General features: G+C 36.1%; 3 protein-coding genes across 3 annotated transcripts; all 3 read right to left on the reverse strand.

Moving 5' to 3' along the window:
* Window positions 1-8,566: 8,566 nt before the first annotated feature.
* Window positions 8,567-10,609, reverse strand: LOC121173924 (uncharacterized). Its single transcript, XM_041011769.1, has 2 exons — window positions 9,902-10,609; window positions 8,567-9,340 (listed from the first exon to the last, which is right to left on the reverse strand). The coding sequence occupies exons 1-2, from the start codon at window positions 10,607-10,609 to the stop codon at window positions 8,567-8,569; spliced, it is 1,482 nt and encodes a 493-aa protein (XP_040867703.1).
* Window positions 10,610-11,559: 950 nt separating this feature from the next.
* On the reverse strand, window positions 11,560-12,459 carry LOC100779882 (uncharacterized). The gene has a single exon (XM_006603144.1). The coding sequence runs from the start codon at window positions 12,457-12,459 to the stop codon at window positions 11,560-11,562; it is 900 nt and encodes a 299-aa protein (XP_006603207.1).
* Window positions 12,460-12,495: 36 nt separating this feature from the next.
* Window positions 12,496-13,428, reverse strand: LOC106796869 (uncharacterized). The gene has a single exon (XM_014770509.1). It carries the CDS (start codon window positions 13,426-13,428, stop codon window positions 12,496-12,498), a length of 933 nt encoding a protein of 310 aa, XP_014625995.1.
* Window positions 13,429-24,285: the final 10,857 nt, after the last annotated feature.

Raw genomic sequence — 24,285 nt, forward strand, 5'->3', positions numbered from 1 at the left:
GAAATGAAATTAATAGAATGGCTATGAATTGTTAATATCAATAAGTATGTGCAGGCCATATATAATTGGTTGGAATTAAATGTATGTTGAATTTGTTAGTCACCAAAGTGGTCAAATTTGTAAGGTTATTTAATTTCAAATTAATTATTATTTCAATTATACTTGGTTGGAATTAAATATATGTTGAATTTGTTAGTCACCAAAGTGGCCAAATTTGTAAGGTTATTTAATTCTAAAATTAATGATTATTTTGATTACTCATAGAATAATGGATGCTAAATTATATGGTTATTGGTTTATGGGTAATTGAAATTCATTGTTATAAGGCATTTATGGATCGCCCAAAGGTTGATTAGTTGTTCTTATAATTAATGAATATAATTGTAGGCGATTTGTGTGTATCATTAGTTTTATTTATATGCCCAAAGGAAATAGATACTACTAATTGGTGCATATTTAATTGCCAAATAATGTTAAAATTTATTAGCATCATTATGTTTGTATGTTGTGTGTTGATGTATCACCCAAAGGAGAACATCAATATACATTGACTGTTGTCTGAATGAATCATATGTATGACATGTATTTTATGTCTCAAAACACTTATGTGAATTTTATTATGTAATACATGTTTTGAATTCATTGGATTCTTATGTATCATCTAAGCCAATTTTAATGGGCTTAACTTCTCTGACTGAAATGAGCAAGTTCAATTTCACCTCGGTGTTTTGGATCATGATCTTGCTATGTTTGAAGAGAAGTTTGTTACTATTATTGATGTTAGTAGCAATGAAGAGAAAGTTCATTATAAAACTTGAGAAAGATCTAACAGACTCAACCTAATGTTGATGAGAATGATTGTTGTAGATAGTATTAAGACAACTCCCTAAAATCGAAAGTGCTAAAAAGTTTATGGGATTAGTGGGAGAGTATTCTCAAACAGTTGATAAGTCTGTTGCTGGGACATTAATGAGTACATTGACCACCATGAAGTTTGATGGTTCACGTACTATATATGAACATGTCATTGAGATGACAAATATTGCAGCAAGACTTAAGACCTTGGGAATATAATGGCTGTGAATGAGAATTTTCTTGAAACAGCTGATAAGTCTGTTGCTGGGACATTAATGAGTACATTGACCACCATGAAATTTGATGGTTCACGTACTATGTATGAACATGTCATTGAGATGACAAATATTGTAGCAAGACTTAAGACCTTGGGAATATAATGTGAATGAGAATTTTCTTGTTCAGTTTATTCTAAACTCATTATCTCTGAGTTTGGCCTATTCTAAATGAACTATAATACCATGAAAGATAAATGGAATGTGCATGAATTGCACAGTATGTTAGTTCAGAAAAAAAAAACGAGGCTTAAGAATCAAGGAAGTCACTTAGTCCATTATGTTAGCCACCAAGGGAATCAATGAGCTTGAAAAGAAATTTATGAAGAAGCATGATAAAGGCAAAGGGTCATTAAAGAACAATGACAACTCTTTGCAAATCCAGAAGAAAGGTATCAAAGGGAAATAATTGTCAATTTTGTGAAATTAAGACATTTCCAAAAGGATTGCCTAAAGTGTAAGTCTTGGTTCGAAAAGAATGGTGAGCTTAATGCTCATGTATATTTTGAATCAAACTTAATTGTAGTTTCCCATGATACATGATGAATTAATTCTGGACGTATGACTCATGTTTCTAACATTATGCAGAGATTCCTTACAATTCAAACCATAAGCCCAAATGAGAAGTTCATTTTTCATGGGGAATGAAGTGAAAGCTCCAGTGGAAAAAGTTGAGACTTATTGTTTAAAACTCGACACTGGACATCGTTTAGATTTATTGGAAACTCCTTATGTACCTAGTTTATCTAGGAATTTAGTTTCATTATCTAAACTTGATGTTACTGCATACTCTTTTAATTTTGGTAATGAATGTTTGTATTTATTTAAGCATAATCATCTCATTGGTACTGGTATCCTTTATGATGGTTTATATAAATTGAAATTAGACAGTTTGTATGCTAAAACTGTTTTGACTCTGCATCATAATGTTGGCACTAAACATAGTTTAGTGAATGAACGATCTGCTTTCTTGTGGCATAAACGTTTAGGTCACATTTCTAGAGAAATGATGGAAAGATTAATAAAGAATGAAATTCTTCCTTATCTAGATTTTACGGATCTAAATATTTGTGTGGGTTGTATTAAGGGAAAACAAGCAAAACATACAAAGAAAGGAGCTACAAGAAGCACTCAACTTCTTGAAATTGTGCATACTGATATTTGTGAACCTTTTGATGTTAGTTCTTTCGGAAATGAATGATATTTTATCACCATTATTGATGATTATTCACGTTACGGTTATGTCTACTTACTGCCCGAGATTTCTTAGGCAATCGATGCCTTAGAAATTTACTACAATGAAGTAAAATGGCAATTAGACATAAATGTGAAAATTATTAGATATTATAGAGGTGATAAGTATTATGGAAGATATGATGAAACTGGGCAACACCCAAGTCCATTTGGTAAGCTTGTTCAAAAACGTGCATTTGTGTGCAATACACAATTCCCAGTACACCACAACAAAATGGTGTATCAGAAAGGTGTAATAGAACTTTAATGTATATGGTTAGGAGTATGTTAATCAATTAGACTTTACCCGTATCTTTGTGGATGTATGCCTTGAAAACTGACATGTATTTGTTGAACAGGGTTCCTAGTAAGGCAGTTCCAAAAACACCTTTTGAACTGTGGACAAATAGGATATCTAGTATAAGGTACCTGCATGTTTGGGGTTGCCAGACAGAAATAACGATTTATAATCCGCAAGAAAGAAAATTGGATGCAAGAACAATCAGTGGATATTTCATTGGTTATCCAGAAAAGTTAAAAGGATATATGTTTTATTGTTCTAATCATAGTAGGAGAATTTTCAAAACTGGAAATGCAAGGTTCATTGGAAATGATGAAATCAGTGGGAGTACAATTCCACGAGAAATGGAAATTAAAGAAGTTAGAGTGTAAGTCCTTTTAGCTTGTGCCTCTAACAGTAAGGTGATTGCTTCTTCAGTTATTGCTACAAAATTAATGAAGAGGAGCAACACAATAAAGAACCCATGATGCATAATGAAGCTATTATGGAGGAACCACAAGAAGTAGCATTAATAAGGTCTTAAAGAGAAAAGGAGACCAGCTATTTCGAATGATTATATGGTATACCTACATGAAACAGAAACAAACTTAAGCATTAATGATAATGATCCAGTTTTGTTTTCACAAGTTGTAAGTTGTGATAGTTCTGAGAAGTGGTTAAATGCCATAAAAGAAGAGATAGATTCCATGGAACATAATGGTGTTTAGGACCTTGTAGAATTACCAAAGGGTTGTAAGAGGGTCTTCAAGACTAAACATGACTCTCATGGCAACCTTGAGCGTTACAAGGCTAGACTTGTTGTTAAGGGATATACTTAGAAAGATGACATTGATTATAAAGAGACGTTTTCACCCGTCTCACGAAAGGATTCTTTCAGGATTATTATGGCATTAGTAGCCCATTATGACTTGGAGCTACATCAGATGGATGTGAAAACTGCCTTTCTTAATGGAGATTTAGAGAAGAATGTTTGTATGGACCAACCAATGGGGTTCTCAGTTGAAGGAAATGAACGCATGGTGTGCATACTAAAGAAATCAATATACAGTCTTTAAGCAAGCTTCCCGCCAATGGTATTTGATGTTTAATGATACCATTATTTCCTTTAGATTTAAGGAAAATACTGTTTATCGGTGTATGTATCTGAAGGTCAGTGGGAGTAAGGTTATTTTCTAATTCTGTATATTGATGATATCTTGCTTGCAGCAAACGATCTTGGTCTCTTCATGAGACTAAGAAATTTCTCTCTAGAAACTTTGAAGTGAAAGAAATGGGTGAGGTAAGTTATGTGATAGGGATAGAAATATTTCATAATAGATCACAAGGATTGTTAGGCTTATCTCAGAAAGTATATATATCGATAAAGTGCTAGAGAGATTCAAGATGGAAAGGTGTTTAACATCGTCTATTCTAATTTAGAAATGAGACAGAGTTAGTCTCACACAATGTCCTAGAAATGATATGAAACGAAAACAAATGAAAGTAATTTTGTATGCATCAGTTGTTGTTGCATCTGAGAGCTGAATTTGTAGTATGTTTTGAGGCTACAATTCAGGCTAATTGGCTGCGGAACTTTATTTCAGGGCTAGGAATTGTCGACAGTATTGCTAGGCCGCTGAAAATGTATTGTGATAACTCCGCAACAATATTTTTTGTAAGAACAACAAGTACTCTAAGGGTGCTAAGCATATGAAATTGAGGTACTTTATCGTGAAGGAAGAAGTTCAGAAACAAAGAGTGTCAATAGAACATATTAGCACAAACCTTATGATAGTTGACCCTTTGAATAAGGGATTATTGCCCAAGACATTATAGAACATGTTGAAAGTATGGGCATTATTGTTATTGATGATCATTAAGTGTAATTTACCTTATGTAATTTTGCTGACACTCTGAGCTTAATTATGATATGTTTCTAATTGCCTGTTCTCTATGTTTGCATGCATGTTTGTGTTAGAGTAATGTTAACAGGTTTTGTCTTGAAAGAAGACATTATGTTGGACCAATTATGTACTCCTAACTTATGGTCATATTAAGGAGAAGGCTAATTTGTAGTACATGGGAGGGACTATGTCGATTAGATGATGTACAACCGTCATGACTTGAATTGGTTCCTATTCTTAATCATGAAATTATGATGTACCCAATGTATAGAATAATTTAGTCAATTTTAATGCGCATTATGTTAGTTAATCTATTTATTTATTTAGTCCATAATGTTTATTAATGTCACATGAGCCAAGTGGGAGAATGTAAGAATTAATGTCTCATGTGAGAGGCATGTGACTCATGTAGGGACTAATAAGTAAATAATTAACGATTAAGGGCTAAATTGTAATTGGACTTAATAGGAGAAGTTTCTAGAATTAACTGCTACTTGATGGGAGTAGTGGTTATAAAAGGGGTTTAATACCCACTAACGTAAAATAAGGTCCCCTTCCTGACCAGAAAGTGTTCTCTCTCACCCATAGCCATCACGAACGGAGAGAGGCAGAAAAGAAAGGCCTAAGGAAGTGAAATCTTATTTCTCTCCTCTTTCAAGGATATCAAAGTGCACTGGAGAGAAGTTCCTATGAAGAAAGATACAAGTCTTCCTATGGAGAAAGGTACACATCATTATCTATTGTTGTTTATTGATTGTTTGTGAGAACCATAGGTTTCAAGATCCTGTTGTTTCCTATCATTGATAGTTTAGGAAACCCCTTAATAATTTTTTACATGATATACATCATTGTTAGGAATCTAACATTTAGTAGAATAAGCTTAATGTGGTATTTAAACCAATTTTCTCATCTAATGAATTAGTCTGTTAGGTTAAGTTTTCCTCCCGTGCTTAAGTCCTAACTATTACCCTTGCAAGAAGTTTTGATTTTGCTTGCTGGCGCTATGGCCGGGTCTTTACTTCTAGTTTGATTTCTTTTTAGGACTTTTTGGGAGAGGATGGGGGTGCTTAGATTTTTCTTAGACCCCTTCAAAGAAAAAATAAAATAAAAAGAAATATCCCACTTCTATAGGTTGGTGTAGAGGGTCTGTTTGCATGTCGTCATTGCTGTCTTCTTCATTTAATTTTTTGGTTTTGATTTTCATAAATGTAATGTTTTTAGTTTTGATTTCTATCATCATTTAGTAATAAGATTACATGCTTTAAATGCCACATCAGCAACCACGGGTATATAATTAGTAAATCATAATTTTAGTCCTTTAAAATGTGTAGCACTAACACATGTATTTGAAACCAACACCTTGATATTTTATGAATTACTAATTCCTACAGGACTACACCTTAGTCCAAAACTCCCCCCTCCCCCACCCTCCCTTCTCAAAGCAATTGTATTAATTTCATGTGATTTTATCTCTCTATGTCAGGAACAAAACAGAATTGAGCCAATAGTTTCAATTTCAATGACATGAGGCTAGAAAATTATAATGCTCCAACTCATTGATCCCATTTTTAAATAAAATAAATCCTAGATCCCAAACTTGCGCCCGGGTTCTAATAAAATCTGTTAGTTCAAATTGAAAACAGTTTTACCTTGGATCAAAAGTCCTGAAAACGAATATTCAAAGAAAATATTAATTGGGACATGATAAGCAATAAACACAAATAATACATAAATATTTAGATATAAATATTAGGAGTTTAATGTCTATGCACTAACTGTGTAAAATAATTTTATACTGTCATCCAATCACAAATTACCATTTAAATTACTTTAAAATAAATATTTTAAAAGTTAACAAACTTATCATACATGATAGGTTATGATTAGATGACTGTAAAAAAAATTATACTATCAGTGCATAACCTTTTCTTCTATTAGTTTGATTGATAATACCAATATCACCATAATAATTTCTTGAAAGATAGAAACTTCAAACAGAGTCCTTCAAATTCCATTAACCAATCAATTATTACTAGGATCCTTGTGCAACACACACACACAAGGTAAATAAATAATCACATAAATTTAATCAAACTTGAACTTAAATTAGAAAAGACAACAAAGTTAAGTTGTGTGTGCAGGAAGCTACACACGAAAAGGAGCCACCCCTATAAAGGAACTAAGGCAACAAGAGTCTTTCTGAGAGCAAGAGTTCTAGCAATCCCTGGAGACCACACCACTGTTTCCCATACTTAGGCACTGACATAAAAAAATCCTTTAAATATAGATATGGTGCATTAAATATGAAGGGAAAAAATTGAATTCCAATGCTACCATATAATTCTAATTTAATTTACAAACCGTCACTATAATTTAAATATTTGGGTTAACAAAATCATTCACAACTTGGGATTAAGTCTAATGAATGAAACTCATGCTTGATTTGTAATGTTTAAATTTCTTGTGACTATTGACTAGATGAATGAAAATTTTTCAACAAAACAGAAATTACAAAAACTGGCAATCACCAATTAAATTGATAAATGCCATTTTGAACCAAAACCAGAGAAAAATGTAGTAGAGTAGTAATAGTTGTGCACCTGTATTGTGAGGCAGAGGCACAATAAATGAACCCCAAATACTTGGGGCAATATTTTATGATCAGGTGACAATTTTGGGGTTCATACCAAGGGAAAGTCCTAGTGAGAGTTGACAACTTATTGAGTTTTAGCAAACCTAGACTTGGAAACAATAAATGCTTATCATGATTGTCATCAACAGCCACCCTTGCACATTCTTCTTCACTTGTAGGTTTATGTTCAAATTTAACAATCTTCTTTAGTTGAAAGCAAGATTCTATGTATAGAAAATGCAATGAAGAACAATGAAAAGCAACAGAATTAGGGAATATGCATTTCAATTTGTTGCATAATGTGATTCTAATGTTGTGAATTTTTTGGAGACAAACAGGTTCAGAAGAAGCATATATCTTTTCATCTTGCCCTGCTTCCTCTGAATTGAAAGAAAATATTTCTTCCAATTCATTGCACTCCTGTACAGTTAGACTTTCCAACTTTGGCAGACTTCTAACAATGATCATGGAGAATAATTTTTTCAATTTGTTGCATCTTCCAATTTCAATTCTCTATAGTGTGGGGAAATAAACTTGTTGGGGAGCCATTGACATGTTTCTAAGTGGTTTTGCTTCTGAAGAAATTATATCCTCCAGTTCATTGCAGTCCTATACACCCAGGAGATTTAACTTTGGAAATCTTGATAAAATGATTGGCGAGAAAATGTTTTTCAATTTGCTGCATTTCCTTATCACAATATTTGTGAGCTAGGGAAATCTAACTTGATGAGAAGGATCCGATAGGTTTCTAAGTCGCTTTGCTTCCATTAAATATGGAGAAATTTTGGCCTCCAAATTGTTGCAATCGCCAACAAATAGGGTGTGCAAGTTTGGCAGTCTGGATACAATTTCTGCAAAGAAGATTGTTTTTAATTTGTTGCATCGCTCGACCCAAATACTTTCCAGCTTAGGGAAATATTTGTTTTGGGAAGAAGCAAAGAACTTTTTATGTTTTTCTACTTCCCTTGAACCTAAATTAATTATTTTCTCACATTCATTGCAGTCCCGTACTTGTAGATTATGTAACTTGGGCAGGCTGGTAACAACTGTTGCGGAAAATACTATTTTTAGTTTGTTGCAATTTTCAATATGAATAGTTTCCAATTTGGGGACACAAACTTGTTGGGAAGGTGCATATAGATTTCTTTGTTTTCTTGCTTCCTCTGAATCTAGAGAAATTATTTCTTGCCATTCATCGCAATCATATATAAATACTACTACCAACTCTAGTAGGCTTGTAACAATGGTTGTGGAGAAGATTTTTTTTCAATTTGTTGCATTTTTTTATCACAATCCTCTGTAGCATAGGGAAACAACTTTGTTGGGAAGGATCATCTAGGTTTCTAAGTTGTCTTACTCCCATAGAATCTAAAGAAATTATTTCCTCTCATTCATTGCAGTCTGTCACAATCAGATGCTCCAACCTTGGCAGTCTAGTAACAATGGTTGCAGAGAAAATTGCTTTCAGTTTGTTGCAACCTTTTATATCAATCGTCCTCAGTTTGGGGAAACAAACTTGTTGGAAAGGCACAAATTGGTTTCTAAGTTGTCTTGCTTCCTGTGAATCCCAGGAAATTATTTCATCCCATTCACTACAGTCCTTTACAAACAATTGCTCCAACATTGTCAGTCTTGTAACAATGGTTGAAGAGAAAATTTCTTTCAATCTGTTGCAACCTTCAATCTCAATCTTCCTCAGTCTAGGGAAACATATTTGATGAGAGGGAGCAGAAACATTTCTAAGTTCACTTGCTTCCTCTGAATCTAAGGAAATTATTTTCTCCCATTCATCGCAATCCTTTACAACCAATTGTTCCAACATTGGTAAGACTTTAACAATGAAAACGGAGAACATTCTCTTAAATTTGGAGCATCTTTCAATGCTAATACTTGCCAGTTTTGGAAAGTAAACTTGTTCAGAAGGAACAGATAAATTTTTAAGTTGTCCAGCCTCATCTGAATCCAAGGAAATTATTTCCTCCAATTCATTGTAGTCCTTTACAATCAATAGCTCCAACTCTAGTAGGCTTGTGACAATGGTTGTAGAGAAAATTGCTTTCAATTTGTTGCATTTTTCAACCTTAATCTTCTTCAATTTGGGGAAACAAACTTCTTGGGGGAGAAGCGGATAGGTTTCTATGTTGTCTTGCTTCCGCTGAATCTAAAGAAACTATGCCCTCCCAGTCATTTCAGTTCTTTACAACTATTTGTTCCAACTCCAAATGGCTTGTAAGACTGGTTGCAAAGAAGATTGTTTTCAACTTTTTGCAACTTTGAATCTCAATCCTTTGCAGTTTTGGGAAACTAATTTGTTTGGAATGTGAAGACATGGTTCAAACTTGTCTTGTTTCCTCTAAATCTAAAGAAATTATTTCCATCCACTTGTTGCCGTCCTTTACAATCAACTCAAGCAACTCAGGTAGGCTTGTAACGATTACCATGCTAAAGATATTTTTCAATGAGTTGCATCTTTCAATATGGATGGCTCTTAATTCAGGGAAATAGTCATGACTGTGAAGAAGATAAAGGTTTCAAAATTGTCCTGCTTGATCTGAATCTAGAAAAGTTATTTCCAGCCATTTGTCGCAGTTGTTTACAACTAGTTGCTGCAACTTTGGTAGGCTTGTAACAGTGGTAGCAGAGAAGATTCTTTTCAATTTGTTGCAGCTCTCAATGCTAATCTTTCCAAGTTTGGGTAAAAATTGCAGAAAGGATCACTTACATTTCTATGCTTCTGTGCTTCCTCGGAATCTAAAGAAATTATTTCCTCCAAGTTGTTGCAATTGCATATGGACAACTCCATCAACTCTACTAGGCTTGAAACAATGGTTGCAAAAAAGATTGTTTTCAAATTGTTGCAACTTTTTATCTCAATCACACCCAATTTGGGAAAGGAAACTTGCTGAGATGGAAAAGATAGGTTTGGGAATAGTCTAGCTTTGTTTGAAGAAATAATTTCCACCAATTCATTGCAATCGTGTACAAAAAGCTCTCTCAACTCTGGGAGGCTTGAAATCATGCTTGGGAAGAAGATTTTTCTTGATTTGTTTGATCCTTTAATTAAGATCTTCCTTAGTTTGGGGAAAACTGATTCAAAAGGAGCATACAAGTATTTGAGTTGTCCTTCTTCCTTTGAATCCAAGCAAACTATTTCCTCCAATTCATTGCAGTCATAGGTACTTGTCAAGCCCTCTTGAACATCAATTGATTCAGAAGTTTTTAGTCTTAAAAATGCCAATTCCCAACTGGTACAAGTCTTCCCATTTAAAGTTCTTGCCACTGTCACAATGGCAACAAGCAGTCCTTTACATTTGTCAAAAACTCTCTTTGCTACCTCTCTTAATTCTTCTGGAGAATCATCATCTATTTGTGCATGTTGCTTGAACAATGTCCAACCTTCATCTTCATTTAGCATAAAGAGCTCAATCATGCTTTTGCAACTCATTGAAATGCAAATTTCTTGGTTGCGCGTAGTGAGGAGGATGCAACATCTCTTGTGATTCTCATTTAATGGAATCCCTATAGCTTCCAAGTCCAGCTTCTCCCATACACCATCCAAGATTATGAGAATCTTCTCAGTCTTTTACCTGTGAGATAATCGTAATGCCCTGCCAAGTTCAGTCTCTTCCGCCAGTGAGAAAGTCAAGTGATCAGCAATTTGGCCTTGAATATCTCTCACTTTGGCATCTTGAGATACAATTGTCATAACCACCTTGTCAAAAAGCTTTGACTCCTCTACTTGTTTCCCCACCACTCTTGCTGAAGTGCTTTTACCTGAACCTCTCATGCCAACCACTCCAATCAAATTCCTCCTCTCATTTTGAATTGCCTTCAGTAACTCTTCATAAGTTGGCTTCCTAGAATCCAAGGCCACAAAGTCTTTGGGAAAGAAGTAATTCATGCTTGAGAGTTCAACGGGGTGCGAAAATGGCTTGAATTATTTGTTGTTGAGCAAATTCATTTGTTGTGCCATGCATATCACCTCTTTTGCTAGAGAATAATTAAATGTCATGCTCAAACAGCCTAGGCTTTCTTGCACCCTTTCTTCCAGCCTCTGCGCATCTTCGAGAACCTTCTCCACATCATTCAGCCACTCTTCAACTGGTTGCACAATCATCTCTGCATTTGTAGTGGCTTCTTTAGCATGTTCTTTCATATGCTCAAATGTCTTCTCTAACCCTCTCTTTGATTTTCGAAAATCAATAACAGTTTTGTTTTTTTTTTAATGGCCAAAATTATATTAAATATATAATAGAAGATACATAGTACCAGAGGTACTACAAGAAGCCACAGGAGGTAGGATCTCCTGGGACGTAAAAGTTATTAAAATTATCCAACATCCCAACATAAACAATACAACCCTACCCAATAACACAAACACTACTTAAAAGCCAAAGCCATAGATGAGGACCATTGGTGAAAAGGAACAGTAAAATCCTTTTCCCACCCCCTCATCCAAGACCAAGAGAGGAAAATTGTATCATCCAACAGCTTCGAGATGACAAAAGGATGATTGTTGAAGATAATGTCATTTCTGAGCTTCCATATTGATGTTGTAGCTGCTATCCACCAAATTTTCCACCTTCTGTTAGTATCCTTCAATCCTGACATGGGAGAGTGCTGGAGGAAATTATCCATAGGCCTACAATGAAGCACTCTAGGTTCCTTAACCCATGAGTGAAATTCCCACCATAGAGGCATAACTTTATGACACAAGAAGAATAAGTGAGAGGCACATTCAGCTTTGTTTTGACAAAAGGGGCATAGATCATTTTCAATGGTAACATGCCTCCAAATTAAATTATCCTTAGTGGGCAATCTGTCCCATAGAAGTCTCCAAGCAAAAACTAGGGCTCTAGGAGGGATTTTGATGTTCCATAGGTGCTGGAAACCAAGAGACTGATCTTCATCAAGATGTTCAGCTTTGACATGAAGATAGGCAAAATTAGTAGAGAAAATTCCTTTAGGGTCAGCTCCCCACACCCAAGAGTCTTTCAAAGATGCAGATGGACTAATTGCAGCAGTTTGATCAATAAACTTTGAGGCTCTTCCCATTTCATTATCAAACAGATTGCGCCTCCAAGAAAAGCTCCATTCCCACCCAGATTCACAAAAGGATCCCATGCTTGCCACTGTCTGAAGTTTTTGAGATGAGACTTGATATAACTCAGGGAATTTATCTTTTAGCCTTGTCCCTCCTTCCACCCAAGAGTCCTCCCAAAAAAGAATTTGATCACCCCTACCCAGCTTCCAAATTAACTGCTTTGAAGCATCTACCATACTGTTGTGATTAATTGTGGACCTCAAATCAGACCACTAGTATGAGAATTTCTGCCTTGTGGACCCCTCATGTAAGCCTCTCCATCCCCTGTACTTTGAAATTAAAATTCTATTCCACAGTTGATCTGGGTGCTGAAACATCATCCATTTCCATTTTATTAGGAGAGCTTTGTTGAAAGCTTTAATGTCTTTAACTCCCAATCCTCCCCTTTCTCTAGCAGCACACACTTGACTCCAAGCCACCCAAGCTATCTTCTTCCCTTCTTGGTTACCACCCCAAAGAAAATTTCTTTGAATGGTAGTGAGCTTGTTAATCACTCCTGAAGGGGCCCTGAAAAAAGACATGTAAAACAAGGGCAGAGCTGTTAAGACAACATTAGTTAGGGTGATTCTACCAGCCATTGATATACTTCTCTGCCTCCATTTGTTCAATCTAGCCTCGAATTTATTGATAATAGGTTCCCACACCACCTTCCTTCTCGGATTAACACCTATAAGCAGCCCTAGGTAGCAAAAAGGAAGTTGTAGTGGTCCACAGTTCAAGAAATCAGCAGCACATCTGATCCACTGTTCAGACTGACCAATTGCTCCGAGTTGGCTCTTAGCAAAATTGATTCTCAGGCCAGAAGCTATTTCAAAGCTTCTAAGAATAGCCTTGATAACACTAACATTCTCCATAGAAGCTTCCCCAAAGAAGATGGTGCCATCCGCAAACTGGAGAATATTCACTGGGACCTTGTTCTTCCCTACCATAAAGCTGTGAAATAAGTTTCTAGACACTGCTTCCCTCATCAATCCTGTTAACCCTTCAGCAACCAAGACAAATAATAAAGGGGCCAAGGGATCCCCTTGTCTCAATCCCCTTTGAGGCTTAAATTCTTCAGTTGGGCTTCCATTTACAAGGATGGATATTGAGGCTGATGTAAGGCATCCTTTAACCCTGCCAATCCACTTTTCATGGAACCCCATTCTTCTCATCATATAAAAGAGGAATTGCCAGGACACAGAGTCATAAGCTTTTTCAAAATCCACTTTAAACACCAAGCAAGGTTTCTTTAGCCTCCTCAACCACCTCACTAGCAATCAAGACTCCATGTAACAGCTGTCTGCCCTTAACAAATGCTGACTGTCTTTCATCAACAAGGTGATTTAGAACCTTACTTAGCCTATTAGATAGGATTTTAGCAATAATCTTGTATACACATCCTATAAGGGATATGGGTCTGAAGTGACTAATATGTTGAGGATCCCTAAGCTTAGGAATAAGAGCAATGAATGAAGAATTAAGGCCCTTAGGAAAAGCAGCACTCACATGAAATTCTGCTAAAAACCTTAAGAAATCAGGTTTCAGTTCATTCCAAAAATGCTTGATAAATCTAAAATTAAGCCCATCTGGCCCTGGGCTTTTGTCATTGCCACAGGCCCACACTGCAGAATATATCTCCTCCTCTTTAAGTGGCTCAACCATCAAATCTCTCTAGATTGGGTGCAGAACATTAAAAGCAACTCCATCTAAGTTGGGTCTGAGCATATGAGGTTCAGAAAATTTGCTCTGAAAATGATGCATTACCTCAGCCTTAATCATGTTAGGGTTTTCTACCCAAGAACCATCAATCAGCAGTCCCCTCACAGCATTTCTCCTTCTACTGTAATTAATAATTCTATGAAAATATGAAGTATTTTTGTCTCCCTCTTTAATCCACTTTCTTCTAGATTTCTATCTTACAAAGGACTCATGGATAGTTACCTTTTCCCAAAGATCAGCTTGAGTCTTCTTGACCTCTTGGATTTTCTGATCAGAAGGTTGTGCTGATAGTGAGTTCTCCAGATCATTTAGCTTTTGCTGAATCTGCTTGACTTTGTTACCCAAGTCTCCAAAGTTTTCTTTACTCCAGTTTTTCAATCTTTGCTTGAGGGTCTGAAGTTTGCATTTCAACACATATCCACCCCACCTTGTAGGTTGAGATTCAGACCAGCAATCCCTCACCACCTTGTGATAATCTTTGTTCATTAACCAACCATCATACACCTTAAAAGGCTTAGGGCCCCAATCAATGCATTTAGATTGCATAATGATAGGACAGTGATCAGAATAATTTCTTTCAAGGATAAATTGAGAGCTATCAGGCCACTTAGATAACCATGCATCAGAGACCAGCACCCTATCTAGTTTGCTTTTATAGGATCCATTTGGCCTAAACCAGGTAAACAACTTACCCACACAGGGGATATCATCAACCTCCATATCGTGTAGCCAATCATTGAATTTAGTTATCAGATTAGAATCTGAATTACTATGATTGTTACCCAATCTTTTAGAGGGATGTCTGATACAATTAAAATCCCCTACAAGACACCAACAATCCACTTGAGATTGAAGCTTCCTTGTACTCAAAGACTGCCATAACTGTCTTTTACCTTCTAAATCATAGGGAGCATAAATATTAGCCAAACCACTCTCTTCATCTCAGCCATCCAAACCCCTTCCAACAGAATCAGACCCTTTTCTGATAGTCTGAAATCAACCTTAAATTTTTTATTATTCCAAATACATAACATCCCCCAGCAGTGTTCACAGCTGGATACCATTCCCAAGCAAAATTTGGGTGTCCCCACAAGGCTTGAGCAACTGCCTTATCAAGAGAATCCCTCTTAGTTTCTTGCAAACAAAGTAGATCCACCTTATGCTTCCCAACCAAATTCCTGATAGAGGCTCATTTAATACCTCTACCCAACCCTCTAATGTTATAGGATAGGATATTCATGTATGAGCTTTCCTATTCCCCAACTCCATAGCTTCCTTTCTGTCCCTGGATTCCATATTAGCATAATGTTGAATGAATTCAGAGTGTTCTGTTTCAGCCTCCACGCCTATTCTTTTTCCAACATCCCATAGTTGTTAGGCCTCCTCCATCACCTCTGTGCTACATATAATCTTGCTTTTTAACCTGTTGTCTGCCTCAAGCTGGCTCGGGTTGTGGGTCTTGTCTCATTTATCAGTAATGGCCTCCATGTCATCATCTTCTTCTTGTAAATGGAGTTGCTTTTCCACAGATTGCATGTTACGGGGTTTATTCAGGGGGTGTCTTTGTCTAACATAGACTTTAGAGTATTTATCTGGTGTCTCTTTAGGGTGTTAGGCTGCAGGACAATTTTTTTTCTTATTGCACCTCTCAGACATCAGTAATGGGCCCAAGTTATGACTGGGCCCAACACCAGCACTAGACTGCTTGGGGTACAGGTCCGAATGGGGTTGAAGGCACCTTATTTCTCCCTCTGCTTCCCCATTATAATATATTTTAGAAGTCACTTTATCTCCTTCATTCAAATTATTTCCTTGTTGTTGACTGTTTTCTTTTCGAGCAACAGTCTGAGCCATGTCACAGGTTGCCATTTTAGTGAAAACCTTCTCGTTATCCGTTGCTGCCCAGCTAGGTTCAAGGTCAACCTTTGCCAAATCAGGATCGTGAATCTCCTCATCGATACCTTCTACCTCATCACTATGGGTATCGTGATATTGGGTTTTACCCGTTGGACCGATTTCACGACAGTACCCATCAGTCTCTTCCCCTGACCACTGGTTATTGCGGAAACCCGGTTTGTTGGATAATTCCGGCGAGAAGGAGAAGTTAGTATCCTTATCGTCGTCGGCGCCGCCAATGTCTCCGCCGTCATCCGAAGTTATCTCCTCCGACCAGTCGTCGGAAAGCCCCATACTAGGATCCAAACCACCCTGTTGTTAGGCCAACACCCCGGCCTCCATTTCTCTAGAGAGTAGAAGAGTGAGTTGCCACTCTCTTTCTCCGTTTGGATGATGAGTTGGGCTTTTTCATCCGATACCCCAGAGAAGAGAATCATGTCATCTCCGAGAAATCTGGTACGAACATTGTACCCCAATTCCCAAGCAATACGATCTTCTAGAGTCTCCACTGCCATAACCTCCTTTAATTTCCCTACCCAAGCATCATTACACCAGAGTCCCCTACCTGCGTACGGGGTAAGCATTATAGATGGTATTACAGCTTCGTTGCTCCTCTTATGGCCTGAAAGCTTCCCCATAGTCGTCACTTCCACATACGATCTCCGATAGGGATCAGTGGGAGCATCGCAGAGTTTGGGAGACATGTTAATGAGGTTTCTTCCAATAATAGTGTTTTGCTGCATCCCTTCAGCCCTTGCTGTCCTCATGAACCTAGGTAAGTTGACAAACAGTTTATGCTCATTGATGAAGATATTGTCCAACTTCACCTCCAAACCTTTTGCGTCCGAGACTCCCTTGAAACGCACGAAACCATATCTTCTACCTTCCCTATTGTTCCTTTTCGCTATGTAAACTTCTCTCACATCACCCCATTTTTTAAAATGCTTCCACAACAACTCTTCATCAGCTTTGTCAGGAAAATGGGTGAAGTAGTATGACGTAATGTCATCCTTGTCCCTCCAGTTGATATGGTAACGTGTAGGTTTACCCCTTGCCACTAGGTGTTGCGTTTGATTGTCAGCCTTCAGGGTCTTCTTCAAACCTTTCGCGGTCTTTTTACTAATCACCTTAGTCCATACTCCTTCGTCATCACCAGCATTGTCCCATCCATAGTTGTTGAAGTGCATCCCGACAATTGGTTTTTCCTTTCGATCCATGCTTCTCCACCTTCTTGTCCATCTACTGTTTGCTCTAGGAGAGGCTCTGCCTCTCAACCTATCTCCAAGGTCCTTACGATGAAGCTTATACTCTCTAGGATGGTGTTTTTCACTCTCCCTCGTTCTCACTCTCTCGCTTCCTCTCCCTCTCCCTCTGTCATGCTCTCTACGTCTCTCTCTTACTCTGTGTCTCCCTCTCTCTCTCTGTTACTCTCTCTCTCATCTTACTCAGGTGGCTAGTATAAACTCTCTCATCTAACTAGATAAAATGATGCCTATTCAATAACAGTTTTGTGGAAACAGAATAAATATCGAGTATGACCTATAATGAATCCACTGTGTGCTCTATTATTGTTGATGCCACAGCTATACCTATTTCAGCCATTTTCCTGCAATCAAAAGGTTTCAAGATTTTATTTTAACATTGTGAATGTCTTCATAGGTTTGTAAGATAAAAGTCTGAGTGAAAGCCAGAAATATCTACTTTCGTTTTATATTATACTATTATAGCAATGAAATAACAATGAAATAATAATTAAAATCAACTTATTGAGAACCCATAAACTTTTCAGAGTACAGATTTTCTCATACTCTGCAACAGTTGTTCTTGACATACTAAAATATGGTCTTTCCCACAATGATAATGATGACAAAAAAGACAAAGATAGCACATCTCCAGTTTCGGCCAAATAGCAATATTTCTTTTCTTAAGCTTAATTAAATTTATGCTAGCAATTAGATAATCACTAGCAAACCAAACAATGCCCAACAAATCAAAAAATAAAGAACAAAATTAGTTGGTTTACCATAAAAAACTCACAGCTAATGCATGACTCATTATTTAATGAATGTGTAGTTGTTCTCACGTAATAGAATAACGAACAATAATCATATATACTAAAAATATTTTTTTATGACTATATGACATGCTGAAAATTATGCCAGAAAGGGAAAATTCAGAGCATTTATCTCAATCAACAGCATCAAACATGATGGAACTAGCAATTTCCTACATGTTCAAGAGGTCATCAAATTATAAACAAATAGAAATTTCAAGAAAAAATGTTTATAAGCGTAAATAAATTTCTGAATTCAATTTTTTTAGGAAAAAGCTTTCAAGAAAGAAAAAAAAAAGCAACAGAGCCAACAACCAAGTGATTTTGAAAAGATAATGCACATTCCTTTCCTTTGTTTTCCCACCACTAAATACATATTATTTAGCAAAAAAAGAATCCAAGGGAGTAAACCAAAAACATTGAAAACACGTTTCTTTGATTCCTAAATGATGTTTTGGTTCTATCTTATCATGTGAAATCCAATCATACAAAAGTAAACTACTAAGTATTACAGATATGAAGCAGTACAATGTGCAATGAATGAGAATGAAACGAACCTTGGATTAATATTACTGATGAACAATGATTCCTTGAACAAATGTTGTGCGTTTCTTTCCTTAACAAGCTTAGATTTCAGAATGAACAAGAGACTCGAGAGAGGCTACTATAGAGAAAGATATACATATCAATTGGCAAAAACTTAGTATTAGTTGACAAAGACTTGGTGACTGCAATTATTGAGGAAGACTTGACCTCTCTTTAAGTTAATTGAGTAGTGTTAGGGCCACTTATGTCTGATGATGGGTCCTAAAATATCCTTACCTGTGATATAGTAAAAACCATACATACTACTACATTCTAGTAAGGGTTTAGTTTTGTTAAAAAAAATCATTAATTTGTAAGAAAATTAAAAAGATAAATACAAATTTTACTAATTTATCATGAACCTAAAATATATTTTAGCTTTTCTTATTTTTGTTATTATGAATTATTATCATTATTAATTCATTGAATAACTAAAAGTATAATGTTAAAGACATATTATTGCATTCCTAAAAAACTCACATATTACTTTTTATTCATGTCCGAGAACACACGAAAAGAGGACAAAGGACTCTAGCTCAAAGCCAACATCAGCATCTCCCTCTAGCTTTCCTTAACCATGAATATAAGGTGAATCATGCAACTCACCTTTATTTATACACGATGTTCTTCAACATTGTTGTCCATGTGTTGCGGTCTTATTAGTCACTTTAACCATGTGTCTGTCCCCCCCGTACATAGTATGAGGTGTGTTTCATCTCTTAATCCTGTTGCCACATCTCTGAGGTACCGCCTCGTATTGTACTTTCTGTTGTTTCATCTTTTCAGTTATAACGAGAGTCGGGTATCACCTCATCTACCCAGTAATAGTTGTTAGACAAATGGCCTCAATTATCTTAAGAAGGGGGGGTTGAATTACAATACAAAGACTATTCCCCAATTAAAATTTCACTCCCTCTTTTTGGATTAACAATGCACCCTTAACATGAATTACTCAAAAAAAAATTCAGAATAAACTTCTTTAAAGCAAAAGATAAATAGCAATAAATAAAAGAAGTTTAAGGGAAGAGAGAAATGCAAACGTGATTTATACTATTTCGGTCACTTCCCGTGCCTACGTCCAATCCTCAAGCAACCCACTTGAGATTTTCCACTCTCTTTGTAAAACTTTTTTTACAAAGTCTGAACCACACAGGGACAATCCTTCCCTTGTATTCAGGAATCCTTTATACCAAGAGACCCTTGGTCTGTTAATCCCTTTTCAGAAGTAAGAAGAAGAGAAGAAAAAATCTCTCTTGAAAGAGATAGATATTACAATGGAAGATCAATCAAGATTCCTTATTGAATATAAAAGTGTTTGACCAAAGAATCCTTTTTGAGAGGATAAGACATTTCAGTTCAGAAAAACTCTCTTAATCTTTTGAGAAGATAAGACTTTTTGGGCAATAAAAACTCTCAAGAATTTTCATATCCCAAGTCACTTATATATAGGCCTTTGATGGCCATTCAAAAACATTTGAAAATATGTGACTATTGGGAGTTATATTCAAAAATCCTCACTGGTAATCGATTACAATAATGGTGTAATCGATTACACAGTTATTTCTGAAGAGTTATGACTCTTCTCATTTGAAATTTGAATATTTAAACATTGGTAATCGATTACCAACTTATTGTAATTGATTACACAACTTTGAAATTTAAATTCAAATTTTTCATGGTTGTTTTAAAACGTTCCAAACCTCTGGTAATCGATTACAAATGGCTTGTAATCGATTACATGCTTTCTAAAATATTTTAAACCTTTTCAGAAAGCATATTGGTCACTGGTAATCGATTACATCCTCTGGTAATCGATTACCAGAGAGTAAATCTCAATTTAAAATGATTTAGATAAAATTCTTTGGCCAAACCTTTTTCTTTTTCAATTTGGAAACTTCTTCCTAAGATTCTAGAGATCAACTTGATCATATATCTTGATTTTCTTGGATTCTTGTCTTGAATAAAACTTAAGAAACACTTGATCCTTTGGCATCATCAAAACATCAAAATATCTTGCTTCTACAAATAGCAATAATCACGACTAACTGGTCATCCTAAATATTTTATGATGTAACTCCATGTGGAGCTTGTAGGCCTTGGATCTTCTTCATCAATGGAGTCCTTTGCTTCTTGAAGATGAATGACAATGAAATGGAGAAGGAAGAAAGATGATTGGAGACGCCACTTCAAGGAGAAGATGAGTCAAGAACAAGCTCACCACCATAGGAAGCCATAGATAAGAGCTTGAAGGTAGAAGAAGATGAGTGAAGGGAGAAGGAGAGAAGGAGCATGAAATTTTGTGCCTCAAATGAGGTCTGAACTTTGAAGTGTAATTCTCAAATGATCAAAGTTGAAAAAATTCACACACAAGGCCTCTATTTATATCCTGAGTATCACACAAAATTGGAGGAAAATTTGAATTTCTATTCAAATTTCACTTGAATTTGAATTTGAATTGGTGGAACCAAATTTGGAGCCAAAATTTCACTAATTATGATTAGTGAATTTTAGTTATGGTTCAGCCCACTAATCCAAGATCAAGTCCAAGATTCTCCATTAAATGTGCTTAGGTGTCACGAGACATGTAAAACATGAAGGGCATGCACAAAGTGTGACTATATGATGTGGCAATGGGGTGTAGCAAGCAAATGCTCATCTCCCCCTTAAGATGGTCCACAATTTAATTGGATTGGACTTCTCCCAATTCAATTAAATTTATCTCCCAACACACACACATCAAATAGTGCACTTAATGCATGTGAAATTACAAAATTATCCTTAATACAAAAACTAGTCTAGGTGTCCTAAAATACAAGGGCTAAAAAATTCTACATTACTAGGGTATCCTCCCTACACTATGGAGCTCTAAATACAAGGCCCAAAATAATGAAACTTTAATCTAATATGTACAAAGATAAGTGGGTTCATACTGAACCCATGAGCCCAAAATCTACCCTAAGGCTCATGAGAACCCTAGGGCCTTCTCCTGCATCTCTGGCCCAATCTTCTTGGAGTCTTCTATACAATGCCCTTGGGGGGTAGGATTGCATCATTTTATGATGTAGGCATATGCAAGATATAGTTGTCCCTTCACTAAGGTCATCAGAATGCTTATCCCGGACGGTGTATAGGCCTTCTAGCATTGAGCCTGATGGCGTAAATGCTTAAGGAAAAGTCGTTTAGTGCTCCTATATCGATATTATCGGGATAGCCATCCAGGATGATGCACAACTCTTTGAGCATTAAGCCTAATGACATAAATGCTTAACAGTGGGTTGTCTAATGTCCTTATGTCAGGATGTTTATCTTAGATGGTGTATAACCCTTCAAGCATTAAGCCTAATGGCATAAAATGCTTTGTGGCATGAATGCCTTTTTAATGTGTTGTTTGAATTGGAAGGGTTATGTCTCATTCATTATTGGAGTCGTGTTGTTTGAATTAGAAGGGTTATGTCTCGTTTAGTGTAGAAGTCATGTCGTTTGAATTAGAAGAGTTACTTCATTTATGACGAAGACTACCATGTGAAGGTAGAACGGACTTTGGTAGGTGCGAAACAAAAACATTGTGTAATGTGATACGTTAGATACAATCAATGGTCAAGATAAGTGAGGATTATAATAAACATGTTTACACCGGAATAAATTAAAAAAAAAAAGAAGAAAGAATTCGTCTTTGCCCTCTTCCCTTCATCTTCTCCTTTGCTGGTGATGTTGGCATTGTTCATGGTAAGGTGTGTCTCCTTTCTTTTTCTTGCTTTGCGCCTCGTATTCCCATAAAAAAAAAAAAGATCGAACCTCGTCAGAGAGGATGAGGGAAAAGGTGAGCATTTTATGAAGAGGAGAGGAGAACCTTTGTCGCTTCAAACAAATCTGCAAAAAAATCAAAACCAAATCTGTGTCTTTGCTTCAAATCGAGAGGAAGGTGGCGGTCTTCGACCCGTGGGTGCTGCCACGAGGACTAACAAGGATTCTGATATTGTTGTTCTTCTTGTTGTTGGTGTGTGTGTTAAGCGGCAAAATGACCCCAGGGGGTTTCTTTTAGAAACTTATTCCCAAAAGGGGTTTATTTTCAAACATTTTCCTTGGGGGGTCTATTTTGTAAGGGTTTGGTAAGGGTTTCTCCATTCCTATTGGCGAAACATTTATTTCTCCATTCCTTCCAGCGTAACACGCAGTAACAGTGCATGCATCCATGTCAGCGTAGTAGGTTCACGTGAGTGCCATGTGTGTCGCCATCCACATTGGTGAAACACCATGGGTTTCGCCATCACCATTGGCGAAACACATGCCCATGCATGTCGCCATTCCTGCCAGCGAGTCCACCATGGGTTTCGCCATCACCATTAGCGAAACACATGCACATGCATGTCGCCATCCTTAGTGGTGGAACACCTCCCATTTTCACGTAGCCTTTTTAGAAGCTTGTAGCTATTGAAGCATGTTTCGTTGAAGGTGGGAGCGAAATTAATCCAACTCCCCCACCCTCTCCCCCCCCCCCCCTTTATATAACACTTTTATGTGGTGCAAAATAAACACACTCTCTTCAAGATTTTTCTAATTTTCTACCTTGAAAGCGAAAATTGTGATTATGCACTCCTAAGAGACATAATTGGTTCACTGCCTTTACTGGAAATTGCCTCCCTCTGATTATGCACTCCTAAGACACACAAGAGACACACTAGTTTCAAGTTTTGTTATTTCTCCGTATCTCTCTCATTTTAATATTTCTCGTATGTCTCCTTTTTAAACCCTCACATCATTTACAAATTTTTTTGTAGGATTAAGTTTTAATCTCAAGTTCAACTGAAATAGTATTTTTTATAATTAGATTATTTTATTTTGAAGTTATTGTTGTTATGATTAATTATTTATAATATTTTTTTGTAGGTATATTTTGGTATATGATGAATTCGGTTATATCAGTCTTATATTTCAATGGAAGGGTATATGAAGAAAATGATGGTGTAATATTTGAAGGCAGTAAAAAAGAAATTCAGATTAATCGTGGAATAAGTTTTAATGCTTTGAAAAAAAATGGAGATAAGGTAAGGTTAGAAAATAATGAAATTATTTCTTCTATAAGTGTAGATTTCTAGTTTCAGGAAAATATGTTGCGTTGCAAATTTGTGATGACGAAGATGTTGAAACTATGATTGAAAGTTTTTGACAAAAAGAACAAATGTCAGTTATAAAATTGTACATAGAAAAGGATGTTGTTGGTGGTTCTACATTTCTTTCTGCAAATTCTGTTAGATCATGTGGAAATAATTTATCTAATAGTGAATTGGAACCGCCAAGAAATGTAAGCAATTTAGATGATGATGAAGATGAAGATGATGATGATTATCTTGTGTCTAATTCATACATTGAAGAATCTTTAGGTGAAGATGATAGTGTTGATGGTATATCTGATACAGATGATGAAGTCACTCACATGGTTGAACCAGTTACAATTTTTCAACCAAGAGAAGGTATATTTAATTAAATTAAAAAAATAGTTGAATACATTAATCATTTTATAACATTTGTATTTAATGGTAAATAAATATTTTGGTGATATTGACCTGAATTTTATTTTTTTAAAGTATTAGGTGTAGAAGGAATTCAAAATTCATTTTGGAATGATGTTTTGCATTATAACAATATCAATTGGAGTCATCCTGATGAGGAGGACATTTGCGGTTTGGAGATGCCATCGAGTTTTAATGTTGGACAAGAATTATATGTTGGTATGGATTTTGATAGTAAAGATGCGGTAAAAAATGCA

This window comes from Glycine max, chromosome 18, assembly GCF_000004515.6.
Source record: "Glycine max cultivar Williams 82 chromosome 18, Glycine_max_v4.0, whole genome shotgun sequence".
Classification (NCBI taxonomy): domain Eukaryota; kingdom Viridiplantae; phylum Streptophyta; class Magnoliopsida; order Fabales; family Fabaceae; genus Glycine; species Glycine max.

Bases quoted from the DNA above. Each gene is read 5' to 3' on its own strand.
- LOC100779882 (XM_006603144.1), bottom strand. From the start codon at position 12,459: ATGGTAGATGCTTCAAAGCAGTTAATTTGGAAGCTGGGTAGGGGTGAT.
- LOC121173924 (XM_041011769.1), bottom strand. From the start codon at position 10,609: ATGATTGAGCTCTTTATGCTAAATGAAGATGAAGGTTGGACATTGTTC. The intron at 9,341-9,901 runs GTAAGTGATCCT...TAGTTTCTTTAG, and splicing joins AAGCACAGAAGCATAGAAAT to ATTCAGCGGAAGCAAGACAA.
- LOC106796869 (XM_014770509.1), bottom strand. From the start codon at position 13,428: ATGGGGTTCCATGAAAAGTGGATTGGCAGGGTTAAAGGATGCCTTACA.